This window comes from Lasiosphaeria miniovina (genome assembly GCF_030549165.1).
Source record: "Lasiosphaeria miniovina strain SMH2392-1A chromosome Unknown B0T26scaffold_2, whole genome shotgun sequence".
NCBI classification, from domain to species: Eukaryota; Fungi; Ascomycota; class Sordariomycetes; order Sordariales; family Lasiosphaeriaceae; genus Lasiosphaeria; species Lasiosphaeria miniovina.
Window position 1 is genome coordinate 1,945,418 of NW_026848221.1, and position 17,792 is coordinate 1,963,209.

General features: G+C 52.6%; 4 protein-coding genes across 4 annotated transcripts; 2 read left to right on the forward strand and 2 right to left on the reverse strand.

The window, feature by feature from the left end:
- Positions 1 to 107: 107 nt before the first annotated feature.
- B0T26DRAFT_693830 (helicase-like protein) lies at positions 108 to 5,384 on the reverse strand. The gene is made up of 4 exons (XM_060441213.1): positions 3,524 to 5,384; positions 2,556 to 3,466; positions 1,628 to 2,477; positions 108 to 1,576 (listed from the first exon to the last, which is right to left on the reverse strand). Exons 1-4 carry the CDS (start codon positions 5,088 to 5,090, stop codon positions 522 to 524), a joined length of 4,383 nt encoding a protein of 1,460 aa, XP_060300138.1. The 5' UTR covers positions 5,091 to 5,384; the 3' UTR covers positions 108 to 521.
- Positions 5,385 to 5,565: 181 nt separating this feature from the next.
- Positions 5,566 to 6,908, forward strand: B0T26DRAFT_693832 (IGR protein motif-domain-containing protein). The gene is made up of 2 exons (XM_060441214.1): positions 5,566 to 5,679; positions 5,781 to 6,908. The coding sequence occupies exons 1-2, from the start codon at positions 5,676 to 5,678 to the stop codon at positions 6,500 to 6,502; spliced, it is 726 nt and encodes a 241-aa protein (XP_060300139.1). The 5' UTR covers positions 5,566 to 5,675; the 3' UTR covers positions 6,503 to 6,908.
- A 4,090-nt stretch (positions 6,909 to 10,998) lies between these two features.
- B0T26DRAFT_671968 (uncharacterized protein) lies at positions 10,999 to 12,715 on the reverse strand (the record flags this gene model as incomplete). Its single annotated transcript, XM_060439397.1, has 9 exons — positions 10,999 to 11,099; positions 11,175 to 11,225; positions 11,368 to 11,391; positions 11,547 to 11,568; positions 12,004 to 12,014; positions 12,103 to 12,259; positions 12,298 to 12,406; positions 12,507 to 12,520; positions 12,683 to 12,715. 9 exons carry the CDS (start codon positions 12,713 to 12,715, stop codon positions 10,999 to 11,001), a joined length of 522 nt encoding a protein of 173 aa, XP_060300140.1.
- Positions 12,716 to 13,498: 783 nt separating this feature from the next.
- Positions 13,499 to 14,098, forward strand: B0T26DRAFT_671969 (uncharacterized protein; the record flags this gene model as incomplete). The annotated part of the gene is made up of 2 exons (XM_060439398.1): positions 13,499 to 13,655; positions 13,722 to 14,098. The coding sequence occupies 2 exons, from the start codon at positions 13,499 to 13,501 to the stop codon at positions 14,096 to 14,098; spliced, it is 534 nt and encodes a 177-aa protein (XP_060300141.1).
- Positions 14,099 to 17,792: the final 3,694 nt, after the last annotated feature.

Consider the following 17,792-nt stretch of genomic DNA (forward strand, 5'->3'; position numbering starts at 1 on the left):
CTGAGTGAGGCGGGAGCTTGCTTACGGGCACTTTACGGGCACTATCCATGTATGGTATTTCCCCGCCGTAGTTGGGGAAGATTACACAGAATCCCGTATAAGTTTAAGCTGCCTGCACCGCGGGATGCATACGGATAAGCTACCTAATTAAGCTACCACCTTACCTACAATGCATTTCTGTAGTGAGGCGCTTACAGGGCACCTATGGCGTGGGAATCCTAGATCCTGAGTAAAATTCCAATCAACCCCCGTTGCGGCTAAAGCTAATCTAGTGTTCGTAATCCACGGCCTGCGCTCTACGTACAAAGAGCAACATCTACATCTTCCGAGCGCTAATATCGTAGAATGTCACTCACTCACCTACCAGTAGTCGTAATGTTCGTAAAGTCTCATTCAGAGATATGTCGAGGCCGTCGTAGCATCGCTGTTAGACAGACACCTACCTCGTCTGTTTTTGGCAGCACTTAAAATGCCACCATTCATCTCCTCCATTGCGTCCATTGGTCCCGTCCCGCTCATCCCTAGTCCCCAAGCCTCGCCTCTGCTGCTTCTGCCGCTAGGAACCTACGTGCCGCAGGGTTGTTGAGCAGACGCTCCTCGTCTGCCTTCCTGGACCGAACGTGACCAAAAAGACAGGTCCAGAGATCTTGCTTGTCTACCGCTTCCCCAGAGATGCCATCCGTCCCCATCAGCCTCGACAGCTGCGCCTGCTGCAACTCCAGCGTATTGGCAGCTTCGAGGTTCGCATCCACGAGTTCAGGCGTAGATTCCTTGGACTTGCCTTTCAGGTTGCGCCCCATGTGCTCCATCCTTCGCTGCACCGACAGGTTGTAGATGGACTCTTCCACCGTTCCGTCAACGATGTACAGCCACACTGTCGTCTTGTGTTGCTGTCCGATCCGATCCACCCGTGCGATGGCTTGTAATTCCAGGGCAGTGTTCAGCAATGGCTCGCACAAGAAAACGTGGCTGGCGTTAACGAGGTTTAGTCCGCTGGCATGAGCTCTGGCGTGCAAAAGAAACACCTCTATGCCCGGATCTTCTTTGAAACTCGTAATGCCATGCTCCGTCTCAAACGATGTGAAGCCAATCCGGTATCTACGGAACGCAGTTGCCAGAACTTCGAGGAACTCCTTGTACTGCGAAAATATGATGGATTTGGCTCCGGGATCCGATTCTCTTAGCCAGAGAAGATGCCGAATCATCGTGTCAACCTTCGTAGTGAAATTAGGGCCGCCGAGCTCTACGTTCTTGATATCTGCTAATATTTCAGGATTGAATTCCGTGTAGATCGTTGATACTATGTTTGTCGGCGTCGTCCGCGGTCCATTGGGGACATCCTTTTCTGAATGAAGCCTGAGCTGCTGTGGCTTCAGAGTAATATCGTGTAAGTTGTCCGGATTAAGGCTCATCTTGCAGACCGGACAGTTGCGGTGAGCACGGAACCAGGGGCTAATGCACTCCTTGCAAAACTTGTGACCGCAAACTGTCAAAACACCTATCGAGAAAGGCGACTGGCAAATGACACACATGCCCTGCTCCTCCGAACCCGGGTCGTCGTTTTTCAAGTGGAATACTGTTTGCGTCTTAATAACGGTCCAACAAGACAGTCACGACAGATACTTACAATAGCGGTGTTGAGATTTAGCCCTTGCAAGCTTTTTCCGCAGTTCCGCTTCTTGTTCCAATATTCCTTCCAAAGCCGCATCATTCACCGGGCCCTCGAATGCCGCGACCATGTCCGAGAGCGCTTGCAATTGCCGGTAAAAGTCAAGACGGGCATTTAGTGTGTCCGTAAAGCGTTCAACTTCTTGCTCCATGCTAGTTGCCGCCTTAGCTTGGTCAGTCTGTTGACGTTGGGTCTGCACGAGCAGACTCGAGACAACAGCAAGCTCATTTTCAGCCCTCGCGCTACCAGTCGACGCTTCATTCCTCAACTTGACCGACAAGGCCCGCAGCTCCGAAACCAAGCCTCTGAGGGAAGTGAGAGAGTCTCCTTCCACAAAAGGAGGCTGTATGACATCTCGTATTTTGAAGAGCTCTAGAAGCTTCTCGGGAGACGGTCCAAGTTCCGCTTTGGCGTTTAAAATAGCCACTGATGTCTCGTGCTCAACCAAAAAGTTCTTCTGCCCAGTGATTGCAGCCTGCCTGTCAGCAATCGCGGCTCGGAGGACCTGAAGAAACGCGAGGATGTCGTCTTGTAGCTTTGTCGAGTCCTCGTACTCTTCTCCTGTCGTCTCTTCGTTTTCTTCATCCACCAATGACCTCATGAGAAGCTGGATGACGTGTTCTCTCCAGTCATCAAGCTGGTTAGCTTGTTCGTTCAACGCCATACCAAGGCTCTCGAGAGCATCAACGATTCTGCGGCTTTCAATGCCCTTTTGGCGAAGAAGCTTGGACTCGGGGATAACAACGAAGTTTTGTTCGTTTGCAGCGCGTTTCAGCTTCCCCATCAGCTTCTTCGCCTTCCCGTGACTCTAGAGACCTGTGTTAGCTTCCTGGACTCGAGACGAACGATAGCGGAGATCCATTAAGACATGGAGGATTAGACTTACTTCCTGTAAAATTTCTTTCCTGATCGCCTTTGCAATATCGTAGTGCTCTGTCTCCAGTTTCTCCAATCCCTTGAACTCTTCCGAGTCAGGCACAGTTTCCTCGCTGGACTTGATGGTGTAAAATGCATTCGCGCAAAAGAAAACCGCCCTATGCTGAATTTCAAGCGCGGATCGAAGTCGTCGGCGTGCCTCTCCAATTCGAGGGGACACCTCTCGGTCCTCGTTTTCGCCATTACCAGAAACCTTGAGCTCTACCCCTGCGTTCTCTTGGCGGGATTCCTTGACCTCTCGGTCCAACTGTTCACGGTATTCAGAAACCATGCTCGTGGCTTTGGAAAGCACCTCCTTCCAGACCGACAAGGCATCCTTGAACCGTTTCTTGCCGGCCAAGATGTGTCCGCGAGTCAACTCTAATGAAAGGAGACTGCGCTCGTCAATTCTTATCGTTGCGTCGTTCTGCTCTATCATGGCATCAAGAACTTCTGCTACCGTCCTCATGGGCCCAGTCTTGCGTCCCAATGCTCGCCGGTTCCGGTTGCCAACCTCGGGATGCAAGGCCGTCTGGCGAAGTCGGTCGAGTGCTATCCGCATCTCGTGCAGCACCGCAGGGTCCTCAATGTCCCAGCCGTCTTGAACCGGGTTGCCCTGGGTATCAAGACCACATGGTGCAACGAGCTCTTGAAACAGACTCTGGTAATGTTGCTCCTCGACAGCGGTAAATGGCATTGTTATTACATAACGCCGCTGAGCCGGGATGTCAATCTCGTTTCGGACAAGACTCTTCGTATGACGCATTGATATCAAACCAAAGAGTGCTCTGAACGACTCCTTATCTACGGTCGTGATAAGATTCCAAATCGTGGTTTCCGCATACGGTTGAAGCCGAAGGAAAGTGAGTAGGCCACGAAGATCTGCAAATATGTCATTAGTCCACGTCCTGGCCGGTGAGTTGGCAGATTGTTTGTTACCCTGAACGCTATTCTTGATAGGAGTGCCAGTGATTCCCCACGCGTTCGTGCGGGGGATGCGTCTGGCTAGCTTTGCGGCATTGTTTGCCCAATTTTCCACCATTTGTGCTTCGTCTATGCAGACTCGCCACCACGAAAGTTGCACGAGGGGAGACATGACTCGCTCATACTGCTTCGCCCTCCGCATTGAACGGTCTGGCTCATCAAAGCTTGACCATATCTCCGTTCTGAGCACCTCGTAAGTTGTGACTACCACGTCCTGTTGGGCCAGACACTCTGCTGATATTTCAACTTCGTCTTTGGTCTTTGCTGCCTTCTTCAGACCAGGATAGTATATAACATTCAGGCTTGGCGCATGCCGTTTGAGCTCTGAAAGCCATTGATCTAGAAGTGTAGTCGGGGTTACGATCAGTGTGGCTGATGTCGCAAGGAGCTCTCTGCTCAAATACGAATCAAATATCATTTCAGGGCCTCCTGGGCGTCGGTGTAGAAGTACGAGAGCGATCGTCTCAATAGTTTTCCCTAGGCCCATCTCTTCCGCAAGGATTCCGCCGCGTAGGTTCTGATGGGAGAGAAAGGCTGAAGTGTCACGTGTGACCGCCCTGAATAGGCGACTCAGAAAAAACTCATCGCCGTTTGCATCTTTGGCCTTAGAAAACGTGAATGGAAGCTCCGCCGAGCCCGATGAAATATACGGTAGAAATCTTCCATTGCACCATTGTACACCTTCCCGCTGCAGAAGCCACTGGACGGCTCTTCTTTGGAATGGATAGAGACTCGCCTGTAGGTTTGGGACGCTCATTGATGACAGTTCGGCATCTAAGGCTTCTTTGTCAGGGACGCATGCCGCCTCGTAGAAATCCTGGGGCGACCATGACTGCGCTGCAGGCTCCTCCACTTGATGTTCCGGAAGCCAGGTGTCGAGTACCTTTAGTATTGCTAGCTCGGACTTGGACTTTAACTTGGGCCGTGAAACACCCCAGGGGTCGGCGGTTTGATTCCACCATACCTCAATGGTTAGCTCGAGCTCAACCGAGGTGCCGTTTTGTCGAACAGAAAAATCGACACTGGCCCGAATACTGCCCTCTGTCACAGCATGGCCATGTTTCGCGGCAAGATGGAGCGCGTTGAGTTGTCCCTTTGAGAAATGGTTTTTCTTTAATAGGTACAATACCTGAAGGGTAGAGTTACGAGACTTCGCGCGGGAGGAAAGTCGTAGGATCTTATCTGAGTCTGTTTCGTCCACGGGACCAGGGCTCTCGATTTGCAACGCGATGATGCTCTCGACCTTCTGCCTCGTGAAAAAGCTACTGTCCCGGGACTCAGCAACTTGACGTGCGGGCAGCATCACATGCTCGCGAGCGACGCAGATTGGATCGTTGGTTCCTGTCGTCCTGATGCGCTTGGCAGGTGGTTCAGAGGTTTCCTGGTCGGGAATAGAATGGATAAATTTCACAAGTGTCGTCGTGTTCAAGTCCGGCTCAGATGCTAGCTTGTCCGCAATCTCGCGGATCCTTATCGAAAGCCGATCGGCCACCGGTTCCACGGTCGTCTTTGACTGAGGCATGGTGTTGACGACCGCCAAACCTCGGCGGGCGGACGTGCCGCGCCTAAAGCTAAATAATATATAAGGTATGTCCTATGTCCTCCAGCTATACTTGAGAGCTGGGGATAAGGACGAGCTAGAGGTGGTTTTGCGAAAAGCGAAAAGAAGAATGGAGAGGTGGTGATTGCTGAATATCTGCGGAATGTGGAGGGAGGGGTGAGGTGGTTTGGGGAAGAGTGCAGAGTAGGAGAGGAAGGAGGAAAGAGCCAGAGGGTCAGGGTCCCGGGCTTATACAAGCCGATAGCTCCTCGAATAGGAAAGCGCGGCAGTGGCAGCCTGTTGGGGAACGGGACCCACAATTGGCCGAGCTGACCGCCCGTTGATTGGCTTGATTTTGAGACCGCCTGTCCCTGAACGCTGGGAAACTGACCTCAGGCGCTCGGGCCAAACTGTGGTCCTGGTTGCGGATTTTCGGTCGCCATTCGGCACGAAAACTTTCGAGACTCCATGCTGCAACGCGTTTAACTCACAACTAAGAAGGTACCTACCGTCATCCGGATATGTCATGACTACAACTGTTGACTAACTTCCAGGGAGACCTCCGCTATGGGTGAGTCTTGTGCACATCTTTTGCATCAACTGCGAGAGATTGCGACGTCATCGCCTCTCTGCGGCCATCGATTCGCAGCAGTCGCTGACCCGTCTCGATAGCACGAATCTTTAAACCCTTCGGGATACCGACTGCTCTGAAACAATTTTTACGACCCTACTCGGCTGCCGCCGCCCCGGCTGTGATCACCACCCCGAGGCTTGGAAAACAAGCAGGGACGGGCGGGAAGACGCAAGACATAAAGCTTCCTTTAATCCCGCGCCCCATACCTCTCGTTCCCGATGTCGAGACATTCCTCACTGTAATAGGCCGGGGTCTAAAGCAGCACGCCTCCAAGTTCCCGACATGGGAGGCTCTATTCACCTTGACGACTGATCAGCTGCGGGAGCTCGGCGTCGAACCACCCCGGTCGCGCAAATACCTGATCAGATGGAGGCAACGGTTTCGGGAGGGGAAATTCGGTGTCGGTGGTGATCTCAAATACGTCTCGAATGGTGCTGCGGAATTGAGAGTCCTGGAACTGGCTCCCACCCCGTTGCTGCGCAAGAGATATGTTGTCAACATACCCCCTGGAAAGAAGATCGAGGAGGTTTTGCGCGGACAAATGATGAGGCCGCTTGGCTACAAGGTTCGAGGCACCCGGACTATTGTTGGCCCTTACGCTCTACCGAAAAAGGACGGTTCCCGTATCACCGTGACGGAGGGGATGTGGGAGGACAGGAGAGGGCATAAGGTGGACGGAGGCGAGAGAAGAAAGGCAGAAGTGCGCTTCAAGAGGGGTGTGGCTGAGCGCAAAGCTCGGAGGGAGAGGCTTGGTCGCTGAGTGCCTCGACCAAGCCGTGTTCTATAACCGAAAGCTACAGTAGATGTGGCCATCTGTAGAATATGTACATCAATGGAGACGAGTGAACCACTAGGGTTCTCAGGAATGGCGAACAATTGCATCAACACCATACCATGTACCTACCTAGTCACTTCGCGCATTGGTTGTTTGCGAGTACAAGGAATCTATTCACGAGCCTGGTGGCATTCGATGTGACATCCAATGTCGATGCCTACAACGAACGTCTTTTAAAACGAGACTCAGGGTTTGTGCGGCTGCAGCTTAAGCAAGGGAGGCAATGTTAAGACTCGACAAATAAATAAATTAGAAAATTGATAAGTGAGAGCCTATTTCGTCTTTCGAGCAACATACATCTTGAGAAATCACCTTCTCGTACATATGTCACTCATGAGTGAATAGTTACCAGAGGAAGAAAACCAGACGAATCTCGTCACGTCTCGATTCAATTTGTGGCGTCGGGCAACCGTTAATGGACCACTAAAAAGGAAAGCAGGCTGCAACTAGCCCCAAAATTCGACCAACTGCATTGTCAGCGTTGACTAATGAGTAGGTAATCTTGCTATGAGGCCGCCAACCCGGAATTTACAAACATTTAAGTTCGACTCAACGGCTAGAGACAACGGCTGGCCCCTTTCCATCCAAAACCCCAAGCAAAGGTTAAGGGCTGAGCGACGCTAGGAACGTTCTTTTCCGAACAGGCAACAGAATTGTGGCCAGTCCTATTGGAGCAGGTGCCGCTTTCAGCGAGCTCCTTCCAACATCGCCGCCATGGCGTTTCCAGCTGCTCACTTTGCCAGGAAGGGAGGGCCTTGAGCACAAGAGGGACAGCGTCTACTTCCAATACTTATACCGCAGTCCGCACCATCCATCATCTCGCTCACCACCGACCTGCAACTCGCTGCCCAGGGAATTTGAAGCCGATTGCCTCTCAGCAAGTCGCCGTCCCGATTTGGATTCGACAGATGGCGTTGCTTCCAGACTTGCCGGAAGTACGGAACACGGAATGACAAGCACCACTCATTTGAACCGATGGCTCGGGAAGGGCGCCGTCTCTTTCCTCGACGCAATCATCTTGGGTCGGAGTCTGGCTAATTTGCCTCTACTCTCTCCTTTTTGTCCCCCACTTCGCCATTATCGAGAGGGGACCGACCAGCGGTGAGAAGCATTGAAGGGCTGGAGGAATGACTCAATTGACAGATTTGGCAACAGCCAATGTCACCTACTAGCCTTCTGACGAATATACCGGCGGCACTCAATCCCAATCGGTTCCCAGGGCATGGCGGTTCGAACGGCTTGTGCACATCACAGGCATCATTCTCTACGCTTCAGACCGGTGGCTGCCAGTGGTAGCCCGGTATCCGACAGTTGCAGGTTGATCTCGCTAGCTGGAATGCGGTTCTCTGACGGCAAGGCCGGCACCGTTTCTTGGCGCGTGTCTTATTGTCTCTAAACCCACCTTTTTGACGACGAGAGGACGGGGCGATTAGCATGCACGCCATCAACGTGACGGCAGACCCCGGGCTCCCCTTCTCTTATCGATCTCTATTGCTGTCAGGTCTTATGTCCTGCGCGGCAACAGCAGCCTTGGGCGCCGAACTCTGCTCAGCGATGGACTTGACTCAGCGGCTCTCAATCGGATACGCCGTGACTCAGGCCATCACAAGGCAGATCCCTACCTGCATGGTGATTTCGGGGTTAGTCACCCTTCAGAAGTTCAGCCGATATCCTTGGTTCAGGAACTTCCTACTAACAGAACAGAAGCACAATATCTTTTTTCGACTAGGACCCAGAGATTTACGGGATTGAAGTTCCTGGCCCTTCCATTTCTCTGCCGGGATCCAAGTCCGAGTTCGCATTTGTCTGAGTTATTTTACCCCCCAGCCGATTTCCATCGTCTCCGTCACACGCAGGGACAGAGGAGCAAGATTCTTGCCCACATGCCGTCTTTTTGAGGCTGTGAATGCGCGCACTAGACGCAACTGGCAACACACCGACACGGGCAAACTTGTCCTTTGTAGTCTGCAGAGGATACGAGACATGTCGAGGGTGGCTTGATTAATTGCAGCATTGGAGTGGCAGCCCGGTCGAAGCCATTCCAGTTTAACCTCCCTGTTCCCGCATCAAGCTTACCAGCGCTTCTCGTCCCCTCGTGCAGGGCCACAGAATGGCTGCCAGGGCACCAAACACAGCCCTGGATTCCTTTACCGACGCGGTCAAACGGCGAGGGTCGTCTCACTTAGAGCTTTGATGCTACTAAACATACTGCGGCTGAACGGTTATCAGTACGCAGGCCTGCTCTAGTGAGGGGAAGGCCGGCGTCTAAGCCTCATTCTGTGGGCTCAACCCGGATCACCAAGGGCGGGGGACGTCGAATCGGACAACTTAACGTTGTCCCGATGATCTACCGCCGCAACCGTGAATGGTTACATTCATCTTTTGCGCCGCGCTCTTGGCAAGGCACAGGTCGGCGACCATTTAATCGAGTTTCCATTGGGGCTGTCTCTGATATACACAACACCACCTCAGGGATTTGGGTAGTAGTGCACACAGAACTGCATCCGCAGAAGCAAGTCTGTCTGGAGAGGTTGTATCGCCATGCAAGAGCGGTGCATGCATTGCAGGGCTCGTCCAAAGGTACCTGCTAGCTCGGAGCATGCCCCGGCCAGCACCATGCTGGTTTCTTCCCATGACCGTTTTCCATTGCGAGATCGAAATGCCGATCTTTCTTCCTGTTGGTATGGGTTGCTCACCTTTTCGCCACATTTGCACGGGAAAAGACATGAGACGGCCGTCACGACTGGTCCAGTGTCAAGCCACTCAACTTGTGCGAACTAGCCGACCGACTAATTATAAGCTAAAATAAAGCATCGAATCTGATTGACACTTTGACAATATCGCGCGCCGTATACATGCCGTATCAGCTGTATATCTAGGAATCTAGGCTGCTCTGTTCAAAACGCTTTCCACGTTTGCTGTTGCAATACCGAATCTTATAAGCTTACCAGGTAACTACGTTACCGAGGTAGTGCTTTGACTCACGTTGAGTAACCCTACCAGAACATCTTCTACAATTTAGAGCAGTAGTATCGATCTAGACGCAGAGTGCAGTGTCACCAGATAACGTTTATCAATAGCGAGTGCCTGCACCCGAGCATGCAGCAGCACATCTGTAGGTGGTATTCATCCGCGGTGGTGGGCGCCAGCCCACGAGCCTTCATTTCTCATCTACCAATCCGCGCCTTGTGCCATGCTTGTTTGTGGCGGAGATTTCCAGACATCAAGGATCCCCTGTCGTCACCACCTGCAGCAGCATCGATAATTCAACATTGCCTCTCGGCCTCGTGGTACAGCCTTTGACTTGAAATAACGGTAAAGCCAGATATGCCGTGCACACCAATGTTCGGGCCAATTCCCGAGCGAACACAAGGAGAAGAGCTAAGAAGCATGGAGAAGTTTATTCTGAAACTATGGCAATGTCAAAGCAGTGTTGTTGCACAAGACCTAATTCGGGAACGGCCACTATCTGATAATGGCACCTGATTGGCAAAGGAGCCATGAGCTGAAAAAAGCCAACGCTCTGCTTGCCGAAGCCCAAGCGAAGGATGGCTTTTCGGGTGGCCTTAGTCGGTCCTACCATTTCGGGCCAATGCTATAAAAATTGGGTTGGACGACGAGGCGCGGGGAGGTAAGGACCCAATGCCATCCGCGAAGAAGGTTCGTTCCTACCTTAGCGGAAGTTGGGGTGTTGTGCTCCATTTTCCGTGGATCCGGCTTCTGCTCTGCAAGCCAGTCGATATTTCATCAGAGTTTCTTTCACACCCCTCCGGAACATCTGAAAGGTACGGTGTCTCAAGCAAACATGAGCGGGGTCGAACGTGGCGGTGCCTTTAAAGTTATCCCGTCAACCGTGGAAACATGGCAGCACCGTTACAATCAAGACGCTTATCAAGCCACTCCTATAGGGTCATCCTTCGTGTTGACTCCTGTTCCTGTTTCTTGGCCAGGCCTAGCCATTATTACTACGCCTCGGGAGATATTGATTGTGAGTCTATTGCCCGAGATGAGTTTGTCTAGCGTCTAGTCTAGTCTGGTTCGGTTTGCACGGTAGTTCCCCAGGTCCGCGTTGCAACATGTGCCGAAGCTCGTCACCAAAGTTCCAAGCCACACCTCGGTTTCATGAAGCTGTGCAACGCAACGACGTGTGTCCAACCCCACAACGTCCAGAGAGAGATACTTGGGACAGATACATACAGTAGGTACGCCCAGAATACACTTGACATACCTACATCATTCTATGGGGGTGTGTGAACACGACACAGTACACTCTGTCTAACACCGGAGTGAAAGCGCCATCTTTGATTCAGGAGCCGCGACTTGCCGCTGACACCCTACAGCCCTAGGACCCGCGCATCTCGGCGAGCAATGTATTCGTACTATTCTACGTACACATGGTGTATAGCCAGGCATGGGTCCTGCTACCAGCCGGGCTCTCTTGTCTCCACCCGAACCCCACCATTGGGGCGCTTCTTGTTGCTAAAGAGGGCATCGACGTTCCCTACAACCTGGAACCTTATTCCTGCCCGCACTAACACCTAAAAGAACGACCTACACTACATCACCTGCTCTTATCCCGATCGACTGCCTTGCTTACCTTGCCAGCAGGGGTACCTTTGACATTTGAACATGAAAAAGATATGACTGTCTGAGTTGAATCAAAGTTCCCTGCATTCTTTTACCCAAGTCGCTCTAGCCATTTTTGGTAGTGATTCAGCTCATTAATTCCCCGTCTTCGCCTGCAAACGGCCATTGGCCAGAATGCGCCTGCCTCCCATTCGGCCACTCACATGTCTCCATAGCAAGAAAGCCGACTAGGAGCAAAAAGGAAGGAGCGTTTACAACAGGACAAAGAAGGCTCTTTGCAGCGAATCGAAGTTGTGTGATGTGCGCCAGGTCTCGCAGCTTGGGCATGTTAAGGCTTTTTTGGAGGCTTGGTCCATTGATCAAGGCCTGCACCGTCACTTACACTGACGGAAGTCGCGACGGACCTGGCGGGAGAACTTCAGTCGAGGTCAATGGGGTCTGTATTCTCGTCCGCCCCCGTGGCTCCTTCCGTGCTACTTGCTCTGGGCCGTCGGTCAACAGCCAGCCAGCCGCGCGCAAGTGGGAAGGCATGGAATATAGGTCGGATATTTCTTGCCCTATTTCCAAGGCCAACATATCTATCTTGAGAGCGCCTGCGCGCTTAACTTGGCGGTGACTTCTGTCTCTGAATGTTCGGTGGTTGACGTGAGAAGTCGGGTAAGTACTACACGGTGGCCGTCCCTCGAGTGAGGTGCAATCCAACAAGAGGCCCAGGATAGCTCGAGACTGGGCCCGGGTGGGTATTTTTAACCGTCAATTCAATGCGCGCTCTGCAAATGTCTGAGATGGCTACGGGCCTGATCCACACGGTTCGGACCGTATTCCTCGGGTTTTCTTACATCCATGGAAGCTAGGATGACAGTACGCCAGCCAGTCAGGCGTGTCCTCCCTTCCCCTTGCTCCATATGGACGTACTACTTTCAAGTACTCTGCCCTACCTGGCAGTTCTTGGGCAGGTCTGAGGCGACTGAACCTCCTCCCGTTACCTAATCTCTTAGCCGATCCAGCTTGCTTCGGTTTCCAGTAGCGACTAATAGACAGCGGTGCAGAGTCACATCTGGACTGAGGCTTGGGTTTCCCTGAGTGTATCCATAACTGATGTACATACAGTATGTATTTACTAAGGCACTCACAAGTCCGGCGATCTGTCTCGCCCATCCGCGCCCCACCCCCGTCGGTGCGCACGCGAGCGAGTTGCAGGCCTTCCACGAGGTGCCCCACGAACTACTACTGACACCCTGCCTGTGCAGGAGACACGGGCTCAGTCACTTTCACTCTCGCTCCCGTCAACCGCTCACAGTGGCTTGCTTTTTTACTTCTATTACTTGCCTCGTGTACATACCCTACACACTGGTTCTATGCTCCTTGAGCAACCACCCCCCCTCCTCTCCACTCTAGCCCAGTGGCCAGTGAGTGGCCTGTCATGCCAGCCGTGATGACAGCTAGCTGCCATGCTCTCCATCATATCCTTGCTCCCCTTTCCGTCACCGCTGTGCCGCCAAGGCCATCTCCACCTACAACACTAAGCCCTGCCCTTCGGACGACCGTCATGGGAGTTGACCTCAGACCCGACAACCCCAGCGTGACAACCTATCTCAGACCCAGACGCCCCACTATATCAGGTACTCTGTCCTTGTCACCGGCATCAACCTCCACAGCTCTCGGGAATCCCGTATTATACGGCGTTCGGTGGCTAGTGCACGTCATTCTTCACCTAGCTCTCCCCGAGTCACGCTGTCTACAATATTCTGGCGGCGCAAGGAAGCTGCCTCCTATCTTTGACGGCTCTAGCGCCAAGTGTCGGCCTATTTCCACGTCGGGCAATATCTCGCTGAGCCGGTGAGGCGGACTGTCTCCATATTATTCTACGCCATCTCATCGATTTCCCCTTATATATAGAGCGGATGCTTCTCCTTAGGAGTTGGAGCTTTCGTGTTGAGACAAGCCATCGAGTTCAAAGCATCCTCTCAGCCATATACCAAGAAACAACAACCGAGTCAAGCCAGTTCGAGAACACTCTTGGCAAGTGAGCGAGCCTTTCTCCTCTCCCTCCCTGTTTTCCATTCTTCTTTTCGATTTTCTACTCTGTCCGTCTGTCTATCTGCTTTGGAGATGTCCTCACACCAAGCTCTTGAAGACCACAGTTCGACAGGAGATCTTACATACGACCCAGAAGACTATTGGGGAGAACCACAAGAAGGCTATCAAGACTCAGAAACACCGCAACAAACTGAGCCTCTCTCTATTTCGGCTCACTCGTCAAAAGGCCGCAGCAAGCGGAAGGGAAGCAAGGTGCCCCAGTCAGGCTCAGACACAGAAAAGGAGTCTCCAAACATGTCCTCTCGGTCCTCGAAGACGTCATCCTCCTCCTCGGGCTCCAAGAAGGACAAGTCCAAGTCCAAGCCCAAGACCAAATCGGACGACTGGGCTGACATTACGGAGCCCGAGGAGAGGCGGCGCATCCAGAACCGCATTGCCCAGCGCAAGTTCAGTATGTGATCCATTTTTGAGCGCGGATCTCGTGATGAGTGACAGTGACTAAGACAATATTATCAAGGGGAGAAGGTGCGCGACCAGAAAGACCGGTCCCAGCGCGACGCACAGAACGAAAGGTACGCCGGAAGCAGCTACCATACCCCGGGACCCGAGGACTTTGCACTGGACGAGGGCGACCAGTCGGGCCTTCCATGGGGCGGCTTTAACATGGGGTACATTGTCACCAAGGGTCATGCGGCCAGCCAGGACAGCAGCCGCCAGGACTCAGACCCCCGACCCAAGGACAACCCCTACCTGAGCCCCTACGGGCCCGGCTACAACCAAGTGTCTAGCTTTGACGGCAGAGACACGAGCAGCGGGGACGGATACTCGCAGTACTACTACGACTACGAGTTTGACCAGACCGGCGGAGCTGGCGACGGCTCTCATCAAATGTGAGACAGCAGGAAGATCCCGAGTCTTGCTAACAGGCGGGCAGGCGAGAGAGATAGGGCAAGATCTTCTCCAGCGCAGCCTTGGTCTGCTGAAGACGGCCGAGACAGTACGCGGTGAATGTTTTTCTTTTGTCGCCTCTGCAAACCTGTTGGACCAAGTCTAGCAATGTTTGAGACGGTGGGTCGTATGCGAGACGGGGCGGAATAGCACCGAGGGAAGGGGTTTGGAACATGATAGAGATTTGCAATGTTTGGCTACTAAGAGGGGAGTTTTTGCTTACTTCTTTTCCTATTCCGGTTTTCTTTTTGTCTTTCTTCTCATTCCTCTCCTTACTTTGTTTTCCATCTGGGGTTGTTCTTTTTCTGATATCTCTTCTGAAACTCCACTTTATTCCTTTTTATGTCGTCGTCTTGCCATTTTTGGACATATACCCCCTTTCCCTTTTTGTCTTACACCCAAATTTCTGGGTGTAGTGTGCGGACTGCCTCATGTTCGACTATAGCTTTACAGACCGCTCTTTCTCTACCTTACATTGGCTTCCTTATGCATTAAACGAATAGAATTAGCTTCAAGCACACTTTTCAAATTCCTAACTTTGCTTGGCCATGGTGAACCCGGCGTGGTGCTGGCCCCATGGGGAACCTATAGCTAGCCAGCCGATGAGGGATTGGATGCTGCCTAACTACCTTGCCTACCTCACGAGAGTGCATTTGCTAGATTTCTGTCTCGAAACCCCTCCAATAGCTGCATCCGCACCTGATCTCCTCTGCTCTGCTCTGCTCTGTATCTCGTATACACAGTTGCAGATGCCAATGCTAGGCAAGAGAGGTGTTACTGTACAAGGCTTCCGGCTGCTGCTGTTGGCTAGCTTGCGCCCTTGAAAGGACTACAGACATGGAAAGCTCTCTTTGTATCTACCTATACACGCATGGAATTAAGCTATTATCTATATGTATGTACATGTAAGCACTGGGCAGTGGGCAGTTTGAGCCAAGAGTTTGCAAAAGTACTGCCGTGCATGGCTTGCCCCGCGGGCACGGACGGCCAGGCACGTCTGGTACTGTACGTCAGCAGGGCAAGCTATCCATGCTATGTAATACGTACATATGTTCGGTAAGAAGGTAGCCAGGCAGCTGCTGCGTCGTCCCGATGATACCTACCTTACCTTACCTAGATGGTGTCGTCGTCGCGTCATGTACGAAGGCCTTCGTATGTGATGGGGCACGATGCCAATGATGCGCGTTGCGTCACGTCGTGGGCTCTTTTCTATCTCAACGAAATACCTACATAGCTACCAGTGTATAGAGTACGTACTGGACATACTGAACTGTACATACCGACGCCCCTGCCTACCACCCCGCCGTCCCGAGGAGGCGTTCCCTGGCGCCCTCGGTACTGATTTACTGGTTGAGCCCTTCACACCTTACCGAGGCGGACCGACTCGTGCGTCGGTGCGTGTGTGGTGGTGTGTAAGGGAGCAATAAGGAGGTGGGTGATGTTTTTCAATCGAGTCTAGCCTACTAGTGCTGTGGCCTAGGCTTAGTATGTATATGTAATTCAACAGGCAGGCAGGCGCAGGCTACGACGGAAGCTACCTAAGGACGCGGACATCGGAATCTCATACACTCCGGCGAGAAGTGACTTCGTTTCCACTCTTGCCGACCGCCCATTCACTCCTATCCCATCAATGAATGACTAACGCTATTCTATTCAATGCGGCGTCAAACTCAAACTGGCTCTCTGGGTTTTTACGGACGACGACGGCGACGACGACACCTTCAATGGATTGACTATCTGCCCAACTCCGAGCGCACCCCGTCTTTAGTTTTCACTAGGTATATTTTTTTTCAACGAACGGCGGGAGACGCGGCCCCGCCATGGGAAGGTGTCGTGTCGTGTCCACTGGCCTGTAAGCTCGCCGCACCCGCACCTTCTAATTCGGTGCCATGTCGCGAGAAAACGTGACTCCTCGAACCACTGGAACCCCGAAACCGATACCCACCCCAGCTTTCCCAGTGTGCCGGCACCTACCTCACAGCTGGAAATGGAACTGAATGGGGGATGCTGCTGCTGTGTAAGCAAGCCGACTCCAGACGGGGGAACAAAGTCCAATTCCCATCCGTGCTCCTCCATCCGCACAAAACATCATACCTTATCTTATCTTCGGGCATGCAAATCAAAGAGACCGGAAACACAGCCACCGCCTATATCGATTTTCCAGCGCCACGCCGTCGGTCGAATGTCAGGAGCTCCGATCATGCGTCCCATAGCTCCCGGAGATTCTGTCCAATGTTGTGTCAGCGAACGAAGCTCACTAGCTGAGTAATTATGGTTCATTCGGTCTTGCAACGTCGAATGTATCCCGTACATAAGCTAACTTCTACACTAACCTGGAAGGCCTTGCACACCGAAGTTGAACTGGAACAGCTACTTTTGGGTACTTGAAGCACGTCTTACAGATCCGTGCCACTGCTCGCCGCGCCGAACCCCTCTCTTGTTCCGCACTGCACCACGTAGCGTAGCAACCAGTATGGATGTGCCCCATGGGGGCTGCGAACCTCAGCCCCGGGTCAACAGATTCGACCCCCCTAACAGCTCCGTCCACCAGCCGGCAGAAGGAACCAAAAATGCACTAACAGTGGAGAAGCACGGCCGCAAGCTAGCTGCCCTAGGTCAGGTCCTGCCTGCCAACTTACCCCTGTCCCGTCTTTCCTTCTTTCCTTGACCGACGAAGAGAAGGGAAAGGCCAGTTGCACTCGGACTCATCCACCTCAACCCACCAGCCACACAGCCTCGCCGCATTCGCCCTCTCATATCCCAGACCCCAAAGGGATCAGACGTGATGAAAGTTGCTTCTCTTGCTGCTGCTCCCCTGCTTCCATGCACCCGATGTGCCCCCCACATACCTACGTCCCGGTGTAGTGCCCCGCTTGATATTGATCTCGCCGCTCTCTCCCACCATGGCCGTGCCTTATCTGTCCTCACTACTGGATAGACACACCTTCGATCCGCGGAGTTGCGAGGATCGACTTGCCTTGGTGTGCATTTATTACTTGACGTCTCCTCCCCTCTTTCCCTTCTACTCCTTTCTCTGCGAGCTTCGATGCACTGCCTCCTTAATCTCGTATCTGCTGGACCCTTCCCTTGCAAGTCCCTACACCGGACTGCGGAATGACGGCTTCATATTTGTTCCTGAATGTCCTCCAGAGCCGAAACCCTCACCCCCCCTGTGTGGAGGCAAGTCTTACTTGATAGGGAAATATCTATCGTCTTGTTCCCAAAGAGCAAGGCTGTCGAGGACGCGAGCCAGCCACCCCGCAATGTGTTGAGCCGACCAGAGCACAAGCAACCCTCTGGCATCTTTTATATGGCAATTTCTAACCTGGCTCCCGCATGACTGGCTGAGGTATACCTTGGCATTATTCCCATGCCATGAGGTTCCCAGGACGCATATATCAAGTTGATAAGGCTGAAGGAGGCAGGTCGTTATCATGCTTCTCTTATCCAGTACACTTCAATATGACTCTTTCCCCAGTGCCTCTCTGCTCGTTCTCTATTAACACATATAGTCCCATGGCCGAAGTCGGTCTGAAAGAGGATAATTCCTGGGCTTGTTCACCGCTCATATATTCAATATACTCACTACCTTACCACGCTTCAGTTGGCCCGGTGATTCCGTGGTTTGTGAACGGCCTCC